The sequence below is a fragment of the Anomaloglossus baeobatrachus genome, chromosome 10 (assembly GCF_048569485.1).
Source record: "Anomaloglossus baeobatrachus isolate aAnoBae1 chromosome 10, aAnoBae1.hap1, whole genome shotgun sequence".
NCBI lineage: Eukaryota > Metazoa > Chordata > Amphibia > Anura > Aromobatidae > Anomaloglossus > Anomaloglossus baeobatrachus.
In genome coordinates, this window is record NC_134362.1 from 175,831,511 (window position 1) to 175,855,512 (window position 24,002).

Here is a 24,002-nt window from a genome sequence, read left to right on the forward strand (position 1 = left end):
CTTGTTTATGAAACCAGTCACCTTTGGCTGCAGAGGTGACCGGTAACGTAGGGAGCGAGCCATAAATAATCAAATTTCTAATCCGTTTATTCTTCAAAATGGAAATGATTTTTGTCATAAAAGGTAAATTGCACATTCATTTTTGCAATTAATTTTTGGAAGATGAGAAATTTCCTAAAGGGAATCTGTCATCAGGTTTTTGGTACCAGCATAATGTAGGGACAGAGACCCTGATTCCAGCAATGTCACTTTAGTTTATTGTATGCAGCAGTTGTGATAGGATCAGAGTTTTTTCTGCTGTAGATGTAGAAGTTCTCATGAAGCTGACGCTGTCCACACCACTGATTGGCAGTTTTCTCTGTACATTGTATATTCACAAAAAGCTGCTAATCAATGTTAGGAGCAGGGCCGGCGTTAGGACGGGGCAAACTGGGCAGCTGCCCAGGGCCACCACTCTCCTGGGAGCTCCCAGCATCCAGAGCAGGAGCTACACTGAATCAGTTTATTTCCGATGTGGAGACTACTTGAGGACCTTTGGTGACATCACGGTCATGTGCGTGATCAGTTATGTGACCATGATGTCATCATAGGTTTTGTACTCTGTGGGACTTTAGGACCTTTGGTGACATCACGATCATGTGTGTGATCGGTCATGTGACTGTGATGTCACCACAGGTCTAGCACTCTATGGGACTTCAAGACCATTGGTGACATCACGATCATGCCACTGGTCATATAGTTGTGATGTCACTGTCTAAAGGGCTAAATGGGAGATGGAATGGTGGTAGGTCCTCTAGAGTGCATGTATCTAGAAGATAAGGGCTCCTTCTGGTATATATGTCTAGAAGGTATGGGCTCCTCCTGATATATGTGTCTAGAAGCTATGCGATCCTGCTATATATATGTCTAAAAGGTATGGGCTCCTGCTATATATATGTCTACAAGGAATCGGCTCCTGCTGTATATATGTCCAGAAGCTATGGGCTCCTGCTGTATACATGTCTAGAAGCTATGGGCTCCTGCTGTATACATGTCTAGAAGCTATGGGCTCCTGCTGTATACATGTCTAGAAGGAATGGGCTCCTGCTGTATACATGTCTAGAAGAAATGGGCACCTGCTCTATACATGTCTACAAAGAATGGGCTCCTGCTGTATACATGTCTAGAAGGAATGGGCACCTGCTGTATACATGTCTAGAAGGAATGGGCACCTGCTGTATACATGTCTAGAAGGAATGTGACCCTGCTGTATACATGTCTAGAAGGAATAAGCTCCTGCTGTATACATGTCTAGAAGGAATGGGCTAGTGCTGTATACATGTCTAGAAGGAATGGGCACCTGCTGTATACATGTCTAGAAGGAATGGGCTCCTGCTGTATACATGTCTAGAAGGAATGGGCTCCTGCTGTACACATGTCTACAAAGAATGGGCTCCTGCTGTATACATGTCTAGAAGGAATGTGCACCTGCTGTATACATGTCTAGAAGGAATGGGCTAGTGCTGTATACATGTCTAGAAGGAATGGGCTAGTGCTGTATACATGTCTAGAAGGAATGGGCTCCTGCTGTATACATGTCTAGAAGGAATGGGCTCCTGCTGTATACATGTATAGAAGGAATGCTGGTAAATGTTAACCATTAACCCCTTTATACCATCTGCCATACATGAATGGTGCAAGTCAGAACCCCGTGAGCCGATCCATACTCAGCAGGTAATGGTTGTGTAGTACAGCCAGGACATGCCTTTAACAATCAGTAACCTGTTAAACCTGTTATTATTAACCTGTTAAATCTTGTCTCAAACTAAGACAGGGGTAATTTACACGCGCCGGAATGTGGGCACACCATTTTAAGCTCCCATCTCTTCATCAAACTATGTAAACAGGCCGGGAATCAAGCGCTGAACAACCTCAATGTTGTCGATTGCGCTTGTTTAATGGTCTGAACTCACCCCATGTAAATATAACCCATGTGAGCATTTCGGCCCCCACTTTGTCTAAAACTGGCCCTGGCTGGGGGTGCGGTTGGACCAGTAGGCACGAGGGCAGCTAGTCCGGCAATGACAATTTCCTGTTCCTTAAACACTGATTGTATTGAAACAGCATACAACCTAATAAGTGACTTATTGTTAAAATCAGGGTCTCAACCCCTACATCAGATTACATAGAAAAAACCTGTTGACAGATTCTCTTTAAAGTATGTGGTCAAAAATCGGAACCAAAACAACTATTGATGGCCTGTGCTGACTATGTAATTGAACCACATTATTGGGAATGTTCAAATTACATCAGCCGGTGACAATTGTCCTCTAGGGAATAATGAATTCACAGACGTATTTCTTTAAGCTACGGCAAACTTCGTCAACCCATTTTCCTTGGGAAGCCTGTGTCAGGAGAGCACAGTTTTTGCGCTTGCCTCCATTGGGCGACCGATCCCAATTAAAGTAATTAATAGCAATTCCATTCACGTCCACAAATTTCGACTCGGTCACCATATCATTGATGCCCAACCAGAAGTCCCCGGCCCCCGGCAGGCTCTTCTTTCCATACTCGCGGAGTGCGCTGTTCTCATCCGCGTCTCTCGGAATGGCCAAGGTGCCCCCTTTGGCTATGCAGTCCTCGTTAGCCTCGTGAAAATGCTTGGTTTCCTCAAATGCCAGGTAGCATTTTTTATGAATTTTCGTACCCCGTAGGCAGACTGCAAAGAAAGGAGACTCGTATTTATTCTGGCACAGGAGACAACGTTCATAAAATAAAATTTCATTCCGTTCATAAAAACGCGGCGTTGTTTTATGAGCCTTAAAATTGAAGCAGACACAAAAATAATCACAAAACATATTTCACAGCCGCACAGCAGGCAGAGCTCGAAAAGCCTGAGAATACCAGAATTTAACCTATAATATATATACAGTATGTACTGACCAAAAGTTTGGACACACTTTCTCATCTCTAGAACAACTGTTGAGGAGACTTTGTGCAGCAGCCTTCATGGTAAAATAGCTGCTAGGAAACCACTGCTAAGGGCAGGTAACAAGCAGAAGAGACTTGTTTGGGCTAAAGAACACAAGGAATGGACATTAGACCAGTGGAAATCTGTGCTTTGGTCTGAGGAGTCCAGATTTTAGATCTTTGGATCCAACCACTGTGTCTTTGTAGAAAAGGTGAATGGATGGACTCTACATGCCTGGTTCCCACCGTGAAGCATGGAGGAGGAGGTGTGATGGTGTGGGGGTGCTTTGCTGGTGACACTGTTGGGGATTTATTGAAAATTGAAGGCATAATGAACCAGCATGGCTACCACAACATCTTGCAGCGGCGTGCTATTCCATCCGGTTTGCGTTTAGTTGGACCATCATTTATTTTTCAACAGGACAATGACCCGAAACACTCCTCCAGGCTGTGTAAGGGCTATTTGACTAAGAAGGAGAGTGATGGGGTGCTACGCCAGATGACCTGGCCTCCACAGTCACCAGAACTGAACCCAATCGAGATGGTTTGGGGTGAGCTGGACCGCAAAGTGAAGGCAAAAGGGCCAACAAGTGCTAAGCATCTCTGGGAACTCCTTCAAGACTGTTGGAAAACCATTTCCAGTGACTACCTCTTGAAGCTCATCAAGAGAATGCCAAGAGTGTGCAAAGCAGTAATCAAAGCAAAAGGTGGCTACTCTGAAGAACCTAGAATATAAGACCTATTTTCAGTTGTTTCACACTTTTTAAAGTATTTCATTCCACATGTTTTCATTCATAGTTTTGATGCCTTCAATGTGAATCTACAATTTTTAGAGTCATGAAAATAAAGAAAACTCTTTGAATGAGAAGGTGTGTCCAAACCTTTGGTCTGTACTGTATATAATATATATATATATATATATATATATATATGTATATAATATATATATATATATATATATATATATATATATATATATATATATATATATTTATTATATATATATATATATATATATATATATATATATATAATCAGATATATATACAGTATAGTTGGCTTATACTTGAGTATATACGTTAATATGCTGGTACCCACCGCAGTGGCTGTAAGGCACTGTCACTGTTAAAGTACTGGCAGGGTGCAGGACTCGGATCCCGCACTTTACGCCTTCGTGCTTCAGGTCAACAGAGGTCATATCGTAGGAACCCAGGCATGACCGCCGATGAGCTGAGTGATGTCACTGCTGCCAGTTGGGTCCTTCTTGTCAATGTTTCCCGGAGCCTGGAGAGATTGGACATGTTTGCGGTCTCTCCAGGCTCAGGTGTAACAGAGCCAAGACCATCGTGGGACCTCATGTGGATTACCTCGGACTTGGGTGTTTTGGGGTTAGTAAAGTGGTGAAAGAGGGGGCTTGTTTGTATTTTATTCCAAATAAAGGATTTTGTGGTGTTTGTGTTCATTTTCTTTCACTTACAGATTAATCATGGGGGGTGTCTCAGAGACGCCTACCATGATTAATCCAGGACTTAGTGGCTGCTAGGGGCTGCCATTAAATCCATATTACCCCAATTGCCACTGCACCAGAGCATTCGGGATAAGCTAGGTAAAGCTCTGGGATTGTCGCATCTAATGGATGCAGCAATTCCAGGTGGCTGCTGGCTGACATTTTTAGGCTTGAGGGCTCCCAAAAATGTTGGTCTCCCCAGCCTGACAATACCAACACTCAGCTGTGAGGCTTTATCTTGGCTGGGTACCAAAATTTGGGGGACCACACGCCGTTATTTTAAATTATTTATTTTTTTCTACTGTACGATATAGACCTGCTCACCGGCAGCTGTGATTGGTTGCAGTCAGGCAGCTGTCACTCTGCTTGGGGGCGGGTCTGACTGCAACCAATGACAGGGAGAAGCAGTGAATATGTGATGAGGCTAATGAGCGTGAAAGGAAGAAGAATGAGAGGCCGCGGGAGCAGAGTGACAGCCGCGCCTGTGATCAATGAGTATGAAGTGCTTGGAGAGAGACGCTGGCAATATGGCTGCGGCATTACTGTGATTGGTTAAGAAGCCAAACATGTTTAGTGGCTGCAAATCAAGCACCAAAACGGCTGGGTGGGACATTCGAATATAGCGAGGCGAATACACCATTACTCGCTGTATAACGAATAGCCCATGTACCGTACTATTCTGCGAATAGTGCCGAATACACTCGCTCATCACTAGTGGTCGGCTATGTTCTTCATATGGCCCGCCTCAGTGCTAAGCAAAGATTTTATACATGTGCAGACTATGGTGATGGATGGCAGCTGCTACAGCTGTATTTTTGGATTTGTGTGGGATGCAAATATATTTATAGCATATTGCAGGCGTGTTGTCCACCTTATGGCTGTTTAGTGAATTCATCAATGGTTGTATTCGATACAGCGTTCCTTATGTATTTTGGTGCCAATAAAGGACCATTAGGCTATGTACCATTAGCATAAACGCTGCTTTTTTGGGGGGGGAGGAGGGGGGTGTTAGTACAGTTCAATCAAAGTGGGCGTGAGTTTCTTGAAAAATCATGCTTACTACGTTTTTAAAGATTTTTTTTTTCCTATATGCATCTATGGGAACCCTGCAAATCACATGTAAAAAATACTTAGAGGACTAACCACCAGGATTTTCATATATAAACTAAAGCCAGTGCTATACTGGTGCTATCATGCTGATTCTATACATACCTTTAGTTGTGAGATCGGATGTATACTTTCTGAAATATAGGCAAGTAAAGTTTGTGAAATGCACTGTTATTTGATTGATAGGTGCAACAAAATATCTAATAGGTGGGTGGGGCTTTGCTAGTTATTCCCATACCTATCTGTCTGCCTGCCCTTTCTCCCCAAAAGGAAAGTGGGAGGAAGGACAGGGAGGAGGAAGAATAGGCAGACACTACAGCGGCAAGAATAACTAGCAAAACCCCACCCACATATTAGACATTCCATTGCACCTATCAATCAAATAACAGTGCATTTCACAAACTTTACTTGCCTATATTTCAGAAAGTATACATCCGATCTCACAACTAAAGGTATATATAGAATCAGCATGATAGCACCAGTATAGCACTGGCTTTAGTTTATATATGAAAATCCTGGTGGCTGGTCCTCTTTAAGGGCAGAATCCCAGCGTTTCTGCACTTATAAATAAAACACATAAAAAACTGCTGCTTCAAAACTGCACCAAAAAAAGAGGAAAAAGTCATTAAAAAAATGCAATAACCAGAGCAGATGGCTATCGCATATTTTTTGCAGAAAAAAACCCACAACTGCATTTTCGCACAAGCCCTAATGGTTTTATCCCTCCATATATAAATGCAGGTTGCTGCCTGGTCTTCCAGGGAACATCAATTTTCAGCATTGGCTGCACTCGTGTCAGTTGTCGGGCTTCACAAAGGATAAAGGCTGCAATTATTGCAATTACGATGACATTTGGAAGGAAAGATACTCTGACACTAGAACATAATGGACGCTGTGAGATTGCACAGATCCAGACCTACGAAAACATATACAGTCATGGCCGAAAGTGTTGGCACCATTGAAATTGTTCCAGGAAATGAAGAATTTTTCACAGAAAATTATTGCAATTACACACGTTATTATATATATGTTTATTTCCTTTGTGTGTATTGGAACAACATAAAAAAACAGAGGGGAAAAAAAAGGCAAATTGGACATAATTTCATACACAACTACAAAAATGGGCAGGACAAATTGTTGTCCCCCTCAATTTAATACTTGGTTGCACCCCCCTTACCCTTTGGAATAAATACCTGCAATCAGTCGCTTCCTATAACCTTTCACAAGCTTCTTCCTCCTCTCACCTGGAGTTTTGGACACTTCTTTATAAAATGCTCCAGGTCTCTCATATCTAAAGGAGTCTTTTCTTCTCCCAACAGCAATTTTAAGATCTCTCCACAGGTGTCAATGGGAATTAGATCAGGACTCATTGCTGCCACTTCAGAACTCTTTCGTGTTTTGTTTCCATCCATTTCTGGGGGCTTCCTGAAGTATGTTTGGGGTCATTGTCCTGCTAGAAGACCCATGACCTAGGACGAAAACCCAGTTTTTTGACACTGGGCACTACATTGCCATCAAAAATCCTTGATGCCTTACACACAGTCAGGGAACTCAGTGTCTGAGGCAGCAAAACAACCCCAAGACATCTATGATCTCCACCATGTGTGACTGTAGGTCCTGTGTTCTTTTCTTTATAGACCTCAATCCGTTTTCAGTAAACAGTAAAATGATGTGCTTTACCAAAAAGCTTTATCTTGGTCTCATCTGTCCATAAGACACTTCCCAGAGGGATTTTGGTTACTCACATTGATTTCGGCAAACTGCAGTCTACCTTTTGTATGTCTTTGTGTAGGCAGCAGGGTCCTCCTGGGTCTCCTCCATAAAATTTCTTTTAATTCAAATGTGGACGGATAGTTTGCACTGACACTGATTCCCCCTGAGCATGCAGGACAGGTAGAATATCTTTGCAACTTAATTAGGGCTTATCCACCATTCGGACTATCCTGCATTGCAACCTTTCATCAATTTTTCTATGCCGTAGATGTCCAGGGAGATTAGCTACAGGGCCAAGGGTTGTAAACTTCATGATTATGCTGAGCAGAATGCACAAAGCAACATCAATATCTCTGGACATGGACTTGTGATTTTGAGATTGTTGATATTTTTCAACAATTTTGGTTCTCAAGTCCTCAGAAAGTTCTCTTTCACTTATTGTTCTCCATGCTTAGTGTGGCACACACAGACACACAATGCAAAGATTGAGTCAATTTCTCCCCTTTTTATCTGGATTCAGGTGTGATTATCATATTGCCCACTCCATTACTTGCCACAGATGAGTTTAAACGAGCATCATATGGTTGAAACAAAGTTGTTTACCCACAATTTTGGTAAGGTGTCAACAACTTTGTCCAGCCCATTTTGGGGGTTCTATGTCAAATAATCTTCAATTTGCTTCTTTTTTTTCCAAAAACATGTGTATAACAAAACGCGTAATTGCAATACTTTTCAGGGAGAAATACTTCATTTTCTGGAATAATTTCAAGGGTGCCAACTCTTTTGCCCATGACTGTACATTTTCTATGACTTATGCAACTGTTTTGCTGCTATCTAACATATCAGTGTAGAATTCTTTGTCGGTGCACAATAGCACTACATGAGAACAGTGTAGCGGTATGTGGCACTGTACAACTGTGAACACATTCAGATTTGGATATTGAGTGGCGCTATGTGTCTACCATATAGCTTTAAGTAGAAAACGGTATAAAGAGGAGACAGCTGCCCTCTGTGGTGCTAAGATAAGTGTAACAATGAATACTGGAATATGAACATTACTGCTATGGAAAACATGAAAAAATTGAGATACTTAGCACACAAAAATGGCCAGTTTTATGTGAGCCCAACAGCCAACGCCAAGGCGACCTTTTTGTTGGGTCCCTGCCTACTTTAATGCCTCTCTTTGGGTTAAAAAGCCTACAATTTATGGGCGGCTAGCAGGAGTGGGATTCAGCCGGTTCTGTCCGTTTCGGGCGAACCGGTTGTTAAAATCACAGCCGATTTGCAGAACCAGCAAGAATCGGCATCCGCGTCCCGGTTCCCTGTATTCATTTCTATCGGCGTCTTTAAGACACCGATACAAATTAATCCCCGTACCTCCGTGCACGTCGCACTTCCGGGTTCAGTGGAGCCAGTTTACTCTCTGACTGGGCGTCCGCCAGCATGATGACGCTTCAGAGGTCGCAGCAGCGCTGTGAGATTACCTCACCACACTGCCGCCTGTCAGCGTCAGTATGCAGAGTGCCGCGGAGGATGATGGAGGAGCAGGTAAGCGCTCAGTGAGCCGCAGATGCGATTCTGCAGGGGAGAGGAGGCCACATGGACGGGAGTCTTCAGGGTAGTGGCCACATGAGGTGGGAGCCTGCAAGAGAGTGGAGGCCACATGGGGTGGGAACCTGCAGGGGAGTGGAGACCGCATGGGGTGGGAGTCTACATGGGAGTGGAGGCCGCATGGGGTGGGAACCTGCAGGGGAGTGGAGGCCGGATGGGGTGGAAACCTGCAGGGGAGTGGAGGCCGCATGGAATGGGCGGGGGAGCCTTCAGGGGAGTGGAGGCCGCATGGAATGGGGGTGGGAGCCTGCAGGGAAGTGGAGGCCGCATGGAATGGGGGTGGGAGCCTGCAGGGGAGTGGAGGCCGCATGGAATGGGGGTGGGAGCCTGCAGGGGAGTGGAGGCCGCATGGAATGGGGGTGGGAGCCTGCAGGGGAGTGGAGGCCGCATGGACTCGGGGTGGGAGCCTGCAGGGGAGTGGAGGCTGCATGGAATGGGGGTGGGAGCCTGCAGGGGAGTGGAGGCCACATAGAATCTGGGTGAGAGCCTGCAGAGGAGTGGAGGCAGCATGGGATCTGTATGGGATGGGTTCTCTGTTCCAATTTGAGCAGGGTTCCTTTAGTAATGATTTTTAAACATTGTAGAAAAGCTTTCATACAACATGACAAGTAAATAAGTGACTGCAACAACTGGTGATTGTTAGGAAAGTGAAGGTATTGGAAGAGTAAGAAGGGGAAAGTTTTTATTAATTACTTGTATTTTGTGGTTGAAGAAAGTGCGCAAAAATGGGTGTGGCTAATAAAGTGGGTGTGGTTAAAGAATGTGGCGTGGTTTCAAATGGGCGGGGTTGACAAAGAACCTGTTGTTAAAAATTTGAATCCCACCCCTGGCAGATAGGGACCTGCAAATAGAGAATTAAAATAGCCTAACGTTTTTCAGCCCACAGGACTTACCTTGCTGAGACAGTGCCATAATATTTTCTTGATTAATTTACATAAAAGCCACCAAAATGGATGCTGGGACCCATCAGAGGCCAAAATGAGTCTCATCCAGCCAAATCAGACTTGCTCTGCACTGATGAGAGGCAATTTGCATTTTTAATTTCCCAGAGAAGCATTGCATGGCTTATAAGTCTCCTTACGCTGGCTTGGCACTCTCCACAAGGAGAGACATTACCACTTAACGACTCACATAGTTGTTCACTAAAATAATATCTTTTACCTGTTTGTAACGCCTGCATTTCCTTCAAGGAGTTCACCTCCCGCCATAATTTGTCAATCTGTGTCTTCAGGTCTCCATCTTTTTCTTCCGAGAGGAAAATGAGAACATTGAAAAGAAGACAATATTAAAGAAGCAAAGGAGAAATTTCGGCCATTGTTTTGGAGCCATTACCACTGATGCTGCCAATCCATTGGAGACCATAAATGTCATGTAATATAATTTACTTTTATTGTTAGGCTTATTCTAATATATCATTAAAACACAGTATATCGGAAGACATCCATAGTTTTCATTGGCGTCCATGAGTTGAAATGCGCCTTGTCTTAGTTCCATTGAATTCAATGGAAAGTCTACCGATATACCTACTGATTTTCAAGCCATGGCACATTGAAGAGCATGCTTGGAAAAGTTGACGTTATATATATATATATATATATATATATATAATTACTGTAAACATATAAATGTGTGTGTGTGTGTATGTATATGTATGTGTGTGTGTGTGTATATGTATGTGTATATATATATATATATACAGTTAGGTCCAGAAATATTTGGACAGTGACACAATTTTCGCGAGTTGGGCTCTGCATGCCACCACATTGGATTTGAAATGAAACCTCTACAACAGAATTCAAATGCAGATTGTAACGTTTAATTTGAAGGTTTGAACAAAAATATCTGATAGAAATTGTAGGAATTGTCACATTTCTTTACAAACACTCCACATTTTAGGAGGTCAAAAGTAATTGGACAAATAAACCGAACCCAAACAAAATATTTTTATTTTCAATATTTTGTTGCGAATCCTTTGGAGGCAATCACTGCCTTAAGTCTGGAGCCCATGGACATCACCAAACTCTGGGTTTCCTCCTTCTTAATGCTTTGCCAGGCCTTTACAGCCGCAGCCTTCAGGTCTTGCTTGTTTGTGGGTCTTTCCGTCTTAAGTCTGGATTTGAGCAAGTGAAATGCATGCTCAATTGGGTTAAGATCTGGTGATTGACTTGGCCATTGCAGAATGTTCCACTTTTTTGCACTCATGAACTCCTGGGTAGCTTTGGCTGTATGCTTGGGGTCATTGTCCATCTGTACTATGAAGCGCCGTCCGATCAACTTTGCGGCATTTGGCTGAATCTGGGCTGAAAGTATATCCCTGTACACTTCAGAATTCATCCGCCTACTCTTGTCTGCTGTTATGTCATCAATAAACACAAGTGACCCAGTGCCATTGAAAGCCATGCATGCCCATGCCATCACGTTGCCTCCACCATGTTTTACAGAGGATGTGGTGTGCCTTGGATCATGTGCCGTTCCCTTTCTTCTCCAAACTTTTTTCTTCCCATCATTCTGGTACAGTTTGATCTTTGTCTCATCTGTACATAGAATACTTTTCCAGAACTGAGCTGGCTTCATGAGGTGTTTTTCAGCAAATGTAACTCTGGCCTGTCTATTTTTGGAATTGATGAATGGTTTGCATCTAGATGTGAACCCTTTGTATTTACTTGCATGGAGTCTTCTCTTTACTGTTGACTTAGAGACAGATACACCTACTTCACTGAGAGTATTCTGGACTTCAGTTGATGTTGTGAATGGGTTCTTCTTCACCAAAGAAAGTATGCGGTGATCATCCACCACTGTTGTCATCCATGGACGCCCAGGCCTTTTTGAGTTCCCAAGCTCACAAGTCAATTCCTTTTTTCTCAGAATGTACCCGACTGTTGATTTTGCTACTCCAAGCATGTCTGCTATCTCTCTGATGGATTTTTTCTTTTTTTTCAGCCTCAGGATGTTCTGCTTCACCTCAATTGAGAGTTCCTTAGACCGCATGTTGTCTGGTCACAGCAACAGCTATCAAAAATGCAAAACCACACACCTGTAATCAACCCCAGACCTTTTAACTACTTCATTGATTACAGGTTAACGAGGGAGACGCCTTCAGAGTTAATTGCAGCCCTTAGAGTCCCTTGTCCAATTACTTTTGGTCCCTTGAAAAAGAGGAGGCTATGCATTACAGAGCTATGATTCCTAAACCCTTTCTCTGATTTGGATGTGAAAACTCTCATATTGCAGCTAGGAGTGTGCACTTTCAGCCCATATTATATATATAATTGTATTTCTGAACATGTTTTTGTAAACAGCTAAAATAACAAAACTTGTGTCACTGTCCAAATATTTCTGGACCTAACTGTATATATATATATATATATATATATATATATATATATATATATAATATAAAATTTATATATATATTTTTTTTAAATTAGGACCCATGGTGCAATTTACCAAAGTGCTCAATTAACATGTAGCCAAGTTTTGGACTGGTTTCCAGTTAGTATAAAAATATTGTTAAAGGCTATTTACACCATTGCACATGATTCGTTTTTGTTTTTTTCCTTACTAAATGCAAAATTAAGCATCTTTCTAATTAGTCTTTATTAAAAATATTCTACTATTTTGCTGCTGGTTAGTGTCTGTATGTCTTTTTTGAGTGTTTTTGCAAAAATGTTACAAATCTGTAGGAGCTCTGCTCCCGATTGTGACGGCTCTTACTGCTCTCCCCCCACTGTTCGCTTAGTGTTGGAGATAGCAGCCTGGAAGGAGAGGTAGTTGTACAAACATTTCTACTATGTGGAAAGGAAAGACAGTCGGGAAGGGCAGATAAAATAGGGTAACGATAACTAAGAAAGCAGGATAGAAGCTAATCTATATGAGATAATGAAGACAGTAGAACCATGGATGCAAACAGACCTCACATCTAGCCTATATTACAGGGAGGAACCTGCAGACCTCATATCCAGCCTATATAACAGGGAAAGATGCATATGGCAGACCTCCCATCCAGCCTATATTACTGGGAGAGATACACAGACCTCACATCCAGCCTATATTACTGGGAGAGACACACAGACCTCACATCCAGCCTATATTACAGGGAGAGACACACAGACCTCACATCCAGCTTACATTACAGGGAGAGACACACATACCTCACATCCAGCCTATATAACAGGGAAAGATGCATATGGCAGACCTCACATCCAGCCTATATTACAGGGAGACACACAGACCTCACAGCTAGCCTATATTACAGGGAGAGATACACAGACCTCACAACCAGCCTATATTACAGGGAGGGACACACAGACCTCACATCCAGCCTATATTACTGGGAGGGACACACAGACCTCACATCCAGCCTATATTGCAGGGAGGGACACACAGACCTCACATCCAGCCTATATTGCAGGGAGGGACACACAGGCCTCACATCCAGCCTAAAATACTGGGAGACACACAGAGCTCACATCAAGCTTATATTGCAGGGAGAGACACACACAGACCTCACATCCAGCCTATATTACTGATAGAGACACATATACCTCACATCTAGCCTATATTACAGGGAGAGACCACACAGACGTCACATCCAGCCTATATTACTGGCAGAGACACACAGAGCTCACATCCAGCCTATATTACAGACAGGGACACACAGACCTCACATCCAGCCTAAATTACTGGGAGACACACAAAGCTCACAACCAGCCTATATTACTGGAGAGACACACAGAGCTCACAACCAGCCTATATTACTGGTAGAGACACACAGACCTCACATCCAGCCTATATTACTGGCAGAGACACACAGACCTCACATCCAGCCTAAATTACTTGGGAGACACACAAAGCTCACAACCAGTCTATATTACTGGGAGATAAGGTATGCACACCAGTGACTATGTAAGGGGAATACATGAAATAGCAGAAACTGCTGTGTGAATACTGACTTGAAAAATCCAATAGCTATATGCAAGAGTGAATATGTGAAAAATGGAATCTGCATTACTGCCATGAACATATGAATCAAGAGAAATTTAGCTACTGAATTGATCAATGCAATAGAGCCCCAACACTACGCCAAAGTATTTCTCTACGTTGGGGTCCCTAGCTTGTGTGTGTCCTCTCATGCAGGGGCTCTATTGCATTGATCAATTCAGTAACTAAATTTCTCTTGATTCATATGTTCATGGCAGTAATGCAGATTCCATTTTTCACATATTCACTCTTGCATATAGCTATTGGATTTTTCAAGTCCGTATTCACACAGCAGTTTCTGCTATTTCATGTATTCCCCTTACATAGTCACTGGTGTGCATACCTTATCTCCCCATAGTGATTTTTTTTAGGTTTTTGCACTCAGTTCGGACTTAGAATGGTGTTCCAAATGTTATTCCTATTTGTTTATATTACTGGGAGAGACACACAGAGCTCACAACCAGCCTATATTACTGGTAGAGACACACAGAGCTCACATCCAGCCTATATTACTGGCAGAGACACACAGAGCTCAAATCCAGCCTATATTACTGGGAGAGACACACAGACCTCACATCCAGCCTATATTACTGGCAGAAACACACAGACCTCCCATCCAGCCTATATTACTGGTAGAGACACACAGAGCTCACATACAGCCTATATTACTGGCAGAGACACACAGAGCTCAAATCCAGCCTATATTACTGGGAGAGACACGCAGAGCTCACATCTAGCCTATATTACAGGGAGAGACACACAGAGCTCACATCCAGCCTATATTACAGAGAAAGACACACAGACCTCACATCCAGCCTATATTACTGGTAGAGTCACATAGATCTCACATCCAGCCTATATTACTGGGAGAGACACACAGACCTCACATTCAGCCTATATTACTGGCAGAGACACACAGACCTCAAATCTAGCCTATATTACTATATTACTGGGAGAGACACGCAGAGCTCACATCCAGCCTATATTACAGGGAGGGAAACTCCCACAATATAAAAATATGAAATTTGGATCAGGCTGCAAATGGCATATTAGGGGTCTGAAAATTAATGAAGAAATGAAGATTGCAGGCTGAAACACAGTGCAATTTTACAATCCAAAGGTAACCAATAATATGTGTAAAAGTATATTTTTTCCATGTGAAAGATGTCCCTAGTTTTAACATTTTAAACACTTTTTTTTGTTATACTATAATTTAGTTTTTGAAAAAGTAAATATTATTCTTTCTCTTGTCAACTAGAAAAAAAAGGTGCATTAATGTAACTCAATGATCGTTTTCATATATCAGTTTCAATATTCTTTTCATGACCATTGAGGAAGGATTCTCCAGTCGTGCTGTATGTGTGTTACCCACCAATACCATCTGTAAATAATACACGAACTGCATGTGACTTGGTTTAAAATTGGCCACAGCAGCCTTTATTACCTATTATTTACATACTAACACAAGGGGGCGCCGTCCAACGGGCGACCCCAACAAATAACAATAGGTAACACAGTAACCAATACAGTAAATATACAACCCTGAGTAGGCCCAGTCCAGGAACCACTTCTCACCCCAGTATCCCTGGCCGCAACACACCGACCCAGAGATGAGGTATTAATCACCTACGGATTAACCCCCCAACTTTGCAGAACCCCGTGCCTGCAACATCCCGGAACCTGGAGCCACCATACCAAGATGGTGTCTCTCTGTCCAGTTACCATTGCCTTCAACCGCCTCTGGACCAGACCTACCCCCCGCTGCTGTGACAAAGAAACAACCCAGACCAAATTCCCCTCGGCATTATACACAAGGGAGGGTGGGCGGGGATCGTTCCATATCCGGAAGTCAAGAGAGAGGGGGTAAGTCAAAGTCCTTTACTTACACCCCTCAACTGTCCCACCTCTTCCTCCAGGGAACTCCTCCTACCCACCAATCCCTTTACTCTGCCTTATAAACAAACCATTCCTGTTTCCATTAACCCCATCACTCCTTCCCTTCCCTCTAGTCATGTCGCCCCTCCACCCTATGGGTTCCATGGCTTTCTTGACCATTGAGGAAGGATTCTCCAGTCGTGCTGTATGTGTGTTACCCACCAATACCATCTGTAAATAATACACGAACTGCATGTGACTTGGTTTAAAATTGGCCACAGCAGCCTTTATTACCTATTATTTACATACTAACACAAGGGGGCGCCGTCCAACGGGCGACCCCAACAAATAACAATAGGTAACACAGTAACCAATACAGTAAATATACAACCCTGAGTAGGCCCAGTCCAGGAACCACTTCTCACCCCAGTATCCCTGGCCGCAACACACCGACCCAGAGATGAGGTATTAATCACCTACGGATTAACCCCCCAACTTTGCAGAACCCCGTGCCTGCAACATCCCGGAACCTGGAGCCACCATACCAAGATGGTGTCTCTCTGTCCAGTTACCATTGCCTTCAACCGCCTCTGGACCAGACCTACCCCCCGCCACAGGACAGGGCACGTGACTCCTTACGTGGCCTGGACCCGCCACACACCAAAAGCTTGTACCACACCTCCACGCAATCCCAGCGTCCACAAAACAGCACCAAGCACGTGAAGATGCACCCCCATCGCATCCCCAAAACCACCCGTTCAGCGCCACCAACTTTTGGCGCCGCCCCCCCAATAAGGCTCAATTGATACTGCCTATCGCACGAGCCACACGCCATTCCAACCTGGTCACACTATCAAAACTACCCCACGATTAAGCTCAGGTATGTCTTACACAATGCAACAACCAACAATTTTTTTTTTTTTTTTTTTAAAACATTCATAAATAACTTCTCGAGATACCAAATCGCTGCCTCCCACTTACTGGACCAGTACCATCGACCCGTCCAGACCCAACTGGCAACATTCAGGCGAGCCTCAGACCGTCGAGGCCCCGAGAACAAACGAATGCCCAAATATCCAAATGAGGCACACCCTCACCACAAAAACCCAGGGGTTATAAACCCACAGATAACACCAACCTGTTACGCCAACCCATTCCACTCCCAAAAGACTCAAATGCCCCCATTGCCTTAACCCGATAACAACTGAGGCCAAACGTAACACAGAAACAAGAGGACTCCCACCTCCCAATACTTCTCACAACCCCTTTTCTGAGCCCACCGAGGGGCCTCCGTGGCAGCCCAATCCAGAAGGAATACGACCCATAGTATTCCGGGCGCCCACCCCCGCCACCTGCAATCAAGTCTGCAGCACTGCCACAAAATGGTACCTTAACAAACTCGACACAATAATGAGCCTGGGCGCCCTCACAACATAATTCCGCACCCGGGACCGCGTATAACAACACCAACCTTCACCACCCGCCTAATCTAATTCGGTGAGCGACAAAGCCGGCGCTCAACCCATTGCACCACCTCGGACACATCCTCCAACATCCAACCTCCGCTCTTGACCGTAGATGGGCTGACCAACCCCACAATCTCAAAGCCCCCCAAAAGGCTAACACAAACCGTTTTGGACAAGGGAAACAAAAACCCGCTCGTGCTCAGATGAACATAGCCGCCACAAACCACTCACCAAACGCTGCCACAAAACAACGGAGACGGACCCTTGTATTCCGCTCCCTCACACCCTTACGACCAAACCCTTCAAGGCCTGCCGCGCCCTAAGATCCTGCGAAAACATCTCTCCACATCTAATCCTTAACAAGACAGCCACAGCCGCCACCCTCTGCTCCACTGCGGACGCCGGCCTAGCAGCCTGAAAACCGTTACTCACCACTGCCAACGCCACCACCAAATACTCCACTGGGCCTTCCTCACACATTGTCCCAAACGTTATCCGCACCACCCATACTTCTGAATATCAGCCCCAAATAACCTCAGTCACTGGGCACCGAGCCGCTCCCCAACACAGCCACACCAGACTCCACAAGCCCTCCGGACACACCGTGCCCACCTCGTCTGCTACCCGGCCTCAACTCCCGAGACCTGCAGAACTGGAAGGAAACACAGCAGCTGCTATTCCCTTGGCGAACCCCAGTACTGGTTGCGCCACGCATAACATTTTTTTTTTTTTTTTTTTTTAAAACACATCCAATTGAGAAACCAACTGTCGCAAGTACGCCACCCTTGGCACCAGGATTAGCAAACCAACTATTAATCGAATTCTCCACCAACTGATAGCCAGAATGACAGCACACCTTCCTCTTGGAAAAAACTGCCAACCTCCACCACCCGACCACTACCACCGATTGGAAGCGCTACCCCACAATGCCCAACCAGAAAACAACTGGACCCGCTGCCTCCGAGTACCGCAGCTACGTTCCATCAGGTAGCACCTTACCCAGCCACAATCCGCGGCCACTAAATCGCCGTAAGAAAAAACCTCCTACACCATCAGATCATCATTGATCTCCCTCGTGACCACACACAAAGGATCCGATGGCTGCACCCTGGGCGCAGCCATCGCCAGCCGTCCAGCAGACACGCACCCCAGCGGCGTAACTCTGCACCCGTGGTTCGACCGCCCCTGCAAAGACTGCACCGCCTGAAACCGCACCGTCTTAGCTGACCTAACTGCCTCTATCGCAGCCCATAGGACCACACCATTACCCACGAATCCTACCCCTCTGACCATAACATCAAACTTTATCCCCACAAACCGTATCACTGGCGTTGGACCCTCAGTCTTCGCCTGCGCCAACAGGCCCAAAAGAGTATCCACCACCATCTGTAATAAAACAATCAACCTCAACGAATCATCAACCCGCCAACCCGATGTAAAGAGAATCAACCTATAATGAATAAGAGGTGTAAGCTGGGACACACCACGCACAAACCACTCCACCAAGAAATAACCGCCTCCAAAGGAACATAAAATGGGACAACAACCCATTAGCACCCACCGATCAACATAATAATAACTCCCCTCCCCACCGCAGCACCAGAACTGCTAGCTAGCAGGGTGGACCAGTAACAACCTAAATGCCACCTCCAAATTCGCCTTTGCCATCAATGCTCCCCGGCTCACCGCCTTTACCAAATCCCACCCTCTGTCAAACGACACATAATAAACCGCCGACAATTCTGGAGCCAAGCAGGCATACACCGATGACTCCTCCAGATAAGATACGTTTTGAACAAGCCGAAATATATACATCTATATACGGCTCATTTCCGGCACTACCCCCCAACAGAGAAACCCAATCGTGACAAGGAGGGCCCCGAATGGCCCACCCATCCTGCCCAACGCCACTTCCTGACCCCTCTTTCCACTGACAACCACCAGGTGTCCCCTAGCCCAGCGCAAACTTCCAATAAGGAGGCAAAGATCCACCAATATAAATAGAATGACGCAGAATTACTATGTTCCTTACCACAACCCAACACTTATGCTTAAGACAACCGTCCGCGCCAAATCTGCACCACCCATCCTTCTATTCCCCCCAAAAAACCCTCATCGTCCGTGTCGCCGGGGTTCCAAGCCCCGAACAGCCAACTACCCCCCCAAAAAGGGGGGGGCGGGCTGACCAGTAGCCGCCATCCTCTGCAGCCATAAGGATGTGCCCGTATGATCCTACCGCATACTGGCACGCAACACCTTCCCTTGCTGCAATTACTCGGCGTACTGAAGCCAGACTAAACCGCCATATGACCTAACAAGCCACCCCAAATGGATCTATATAACCGAACCATGCCGAACCAATTACCCAATTCCTTCCCCCGATACCCTTGCCAAAAAACGCAAATGCCCGCAGCCACGTTGCAAATGTACGAGGGTGAGCCTCCACCGGCGCTCCCCTCCCTCTACTTATCCTTCCTGGAATCACTTGGCTTAACCTAATCCAGGTGAAACTGTTCCCGGGGGAGCAGCGAAACTATTGCTACACGTTCCCCATTCAAACCTTATCCCTCACATCCTCCAGCAAGTGAGCCCCCCCAGCGGGCCTTTGAAGCACCCATACCTCTCACACTTGGCCACTGTCAGCCAGACGCACCACCTCATCCCCCTCTTCGTTCCTCACCACTCACTCTGTCACAGCCCTTGCCGCCTCTGCCCGAAAATGCTCCCCTGCCGCCTCATGCGCCCTCACTCTGCCTGCCGCACCTGCGCCTACTAACCACCGATCCCGTCCATGCCGCCGGCGGTGCATGCGCACTCTCCACAACCGTATACACCACTTCAGTAAACCCCATACCTGGTCAAAACACCAACCCACTCGGCGCTGCCGTGTCCGCAGCCGCCCCCCCCAGCCCTGCCAAATCCACGGCCGTCTCACCCGACCGCGACCCGGCATATCCTGGAATAAAAATCACGCCATCCGGACGTCTGATTCATCCGTCGCTGCTTCCTCCTCCTCCTCGCTGGAGCCGACCGCCTCTGGCTCATGTAATGCAGACGCCGCCGAAGCGCTGCCACCACCACGGCCGTCCTCCTGGTACGCCGCGTGGGCACCATCCTCCAAGCTCCATCTTCTGTCCCGCGGCGACAACCCCGGAAACCGTCCCGTCCTACGGGCTGCCACCGCGGGCCTTATCTTCTGGCCTGACCCCCCCTTGCTACCTGCACGGACAGGGGGTACCTGTGGCCCGACCCGCTGCCAGCAGACTCCCATCCAGAGCCGCCAGCCTCCTGCCCTCCTGGGCCCAGAAGGCATCCGTCCACCGGGCCCTCCCCCCCTTGGGGGAGACCGCCGCTGCCGGGAGCTGCACGCCTGCTCTGGGTGACCAGGCGGGGACCGCAGGGCCCCCGCCGTCACCCCGACGTACCGACGCCTCCCGGGCATCCGTCGCACCATGCTCGCCTGCCCTGGTGCCGGACCCCTTGCTGGCTGCAGCCCCCCGGCCCCCCCCCCCTCCACCCGCGGGGGGGGGGGGTAACGCTGGCCTCCGTCCTCGCCGGGCGCTCTCCTGGCCAGGAGCCGCCGCATCCAGCCCTCCTGGGCCCCATGAAAGCCTCTGTCCGCTGGGCCCTCCCCCTCCTGGGGGAGACCGCCGCGGCCGGGAGCTGCAACCTGATCTGGGTGACCAAGCAGGAACTGCAGGGCCCCTGCCGTCACCCCCACTCACCGACGCTTCCTGGGCACCCGTCGCCCCAGGCCCGCCTGCCCTGGTGCCGGACCCACCACTGGCTGCAGCTCCGCGGCCCCCCCCCCCGCCTTCCGCGAGGGGTAAAGCTGGCCTCTGTCACCGCCGGGCGCTCTCCCCGTCCGGGAGCCGCCGCATCCAGCAATCCAGGCCGCGGCTCGGACCGGAAGTAGGCCGCAGCCAAGCCACGCCCCCCTCCCGGCTGCCGCGGCCCGGACGGAGATTCCTCCCGCGGCCGGAGCAGCAGCTGAGTACTGCCCTGCCCACGTCCTACCGCGGAGGGTCCCCGAAGGGGCTCTCGCATCTCCTCCTCGCTCCCCCCGCACACGGCAAGTACCTGAGATATGAGGGAGGGGGGACGCCGCCCGCAGCTGACAGGGGAGCGAGGGGAAAGTGCCAACGGGTTAACCCCCAGCAGCCAAGACGTGGGACCGCGCTGCCAGGGGCCCGTGCACTGCCATGATGAATCCGCTGCTCCCGGGTAGCAGCCATCCTGTCGCACGTCCGGATCGTTCCATATCCGGAAGTCTGGTGATGTGAGGGGCTGGGGAACCTCCATCATGACGCCCTTGTACAGATCTTTGTGTCCTTCTAAATACTCCCACTCCTCCATGGAGAAATAGAAGGTGACGTCCTGACACCTTATAGGAACCTCTCCAGTCAGATCGTTCCATATCCGGAAGTCAAGAGAGAGGGGGTAAGTCAAAGTCCTTTACTTACACCCCTCAACTGTCCCACCTCTTCCTCCAGGGAACTCCTCCTACCCACCAATCCCTTTACTCTGCCTTATAAACAAACCATTCCTGTTTCCATTAACCCCATCACTCCTTCCCTTCCCTCTAGTCATGTCGCCCCTCCACCCTATGGGTTCCATGGCTTTCTTAACGGTTTCCAGAAAGTCCACATCATCACATTTCCTGTTTGAGCTTGGTAAACACCGAGATGTTCTAAACCTACCTGAAGAGACCATTCATAGGAGAATTTTTTCTTTCCCTTTAAATTGTGTGTACTAATGGAATTACTGGACCTGGATACCTTTAAAGGGCAACACCAGAAAAAAAGCCTTATAAAGGAGTCCATAAAATTCTCTCCACAGTGGCTTGAACATATTTAAAGGGGTCCTCCAGAACTATTCTATATATCCTCTAAATTTCCTTATAAATTCTCAACTATGGTTGATTTTTAGCCACCATTAATAACCATACAATTTTTTCACTGACCATTGGAGCTTTTTGAGATTCATTCTTTCTGTCCTTTCATGAAGAGTTTACAGTAGTTTCGTTATCATCAGAGGCAAGATTAAAATAACAGGAAATGTACATGTGTTGTTTCCTGAAACAGGAAGTTTGAGATTAAAATAAGCCCCAGTGGCCAGTGTGAGAATTGCAAGATTTCTGTCTTTAATTCACATTGTATTGTAATATGGTAAAAGAAAACAATATCAAAATACAAAAAAAAAATTGGTGTCTTGATATAATTAAAGAGGATCTGTCACCAGTTAAAAAGTGTAAGGAATTTGCTTATATGTTTATATTGTTTATATTTTATTCCTAGTGCTTCCCAATGTTGTGTGTGTATATATATATGTATGTATATATATATGTATGTATGTATGTGTGTGTGTGTGTATATATATATAATATATATATATATATATATATAATTTGTATACATATATATATATTATTTTATATATAAATATAAAATTATTTGTATATATGTATACATATATATATTATTTTATATACATTTATATATATATACATATATATTATTTATATATGTGATATATTATATTTATATAATATATAATATTTATATATCATTTATATAGATATATATAATTTATATATATATTTATGTGTATTATATATATATATATATATATATATATATATACATATTTATATTATTTATGTATATATATATGTATATATTGTTTATATATATAATATATATATATATATATATTTCTGTGTGTATAGATATATATATAAAATATTTTTTTTAAATCTGTTATTTTTATTTAGAGCTATCCTTATGATCCTTGATAGAGGGGAGTGTCTCACAGGATCCTCAAGAGCATGTCACAGGATCCTCAGGGGCGTGTCTTTATGCTGCATACGCCCTGCAAAGATCGCCAAATAAAATGATCGATATCTCTGGAACCGTATGACAGATTCGAAAAAGAAAAAAAACCTCATACTCAGGAGAGCATTGGGATTAAAATAAGAGCAAAAGCTTGCCACTTTTGACTCAGAGACAGGTTCTCCTTAAAGAGAACCATAAATAAGCAATTTTGCGCCTAATGTAAATGCTGCTGTTTCCAGAATCCGACGTTGTTTTTCCTTTCTTCCTGTGTCCTTCTGTTACTAAGCTATGGTCGCATTCTTCCTTTATTGTAAACCTTTGTCTTGTTAGCCAAGGGGGTGTGGTCCCAAACTCTTTTCTATTTCTGTTCTCCTAAGGACTACTCCTCCTTGGCTAAAAGAGTGGATTTATACACAGGAAAAAATGGGGACATATCTCAGAAATGGGAAGAAAAGAGAGAACAGCAGCATTTATGATATGTATTTTTTTTTTTTACATATTTATGACACAAGGGAGGTCCTTTTTAACCACTATTGGATTGCAGGCTTCACTAACCCCAAATAGGACAATATAGGAATAAAATTATATACTTTTTGCATTCAGAGTGCAGCATAATTCATCGAAATTGGAGGCGCAAAGTACTTTGCCCTATTTTGAGCTTCTTACCCATATTTAGACCAATGCCCTTAATCATTGTCCATTTCTGTCCCTCACTTTGCAGTTGTCTTACCTTTCTCCTTAGACCTGCGATCCTTTTTGTTCTTTGACTTAGAAGATTGCCCGCTGATTTGCCCCAACAGTAATATGGCAATGAAGACTAAAATAGTGAGCCCCGTCCGAGCCATGGTGGATCCTTGCTGCCTGGTTAAACTTGTATCTTGAGCATGGAGCAAAAATTCTGTGAAGCCCAACTCCTCCGGTGCTGCGCTCCAGCTTTATAAAGGTTCTCACTAGCGGATG

General features: G+C 45.5%; 1 protein-coding gene across 1 annotated transcript; it reads right to left on the reverse strand.

Annotated features, from left to right (window-relative positions):
* Positions 1-1,310: 1,310 nt before the first annotated feature.
* Positions 1,311-23,961, reverse strand: CLEC3A (C-type lectin domain family 3 member A). Its single transcript, XM_075326939.1, has 3 exons — positions 23,773-23,961; positions 10,049-10,132; positions 1,311-2,698 (listed from the first exon to the last, which is right to left on the reverse strand). Exons 1-3 carry the CDS (start codon positions 23,885-23,887, stop codon positions 2,310-2,312), a joined length of 588 nt encoding a protein of 195 aa, XP_075183054.1. The 5' UTR covers positions 23,888-23,961; the 3' UTR covers positions 1,311-2,309.
* Positions 23,962-24,002: the final 41 nt, after the last annotated feature.

Excerpts from the sequence above, each read along its gene's own strand:
- CLEC3A (XM_075326939.1), bottom strand. The coding sequence starts at position 23,887 with ATGGCTCGGACGGGGCTCACTATTTTAGTCTTCATTGCCATATTACTG. Across the intron at positions 10,133-23,772 it reads TCGCAGGTCTAAGGAGAAAG|AAAAAGATGGAGACCTGAAG; the intron begins GTAAGACAACTG and ends TCCTCTCGGAAG. Across the intron at positions 2,699-10,048 it reads AATGCAGGCGTTACAAACAG|TCTGCCTACGGGGTACGAAA; the intron begins GTAAAAGATATT and ends CTTTCTTTGCAG.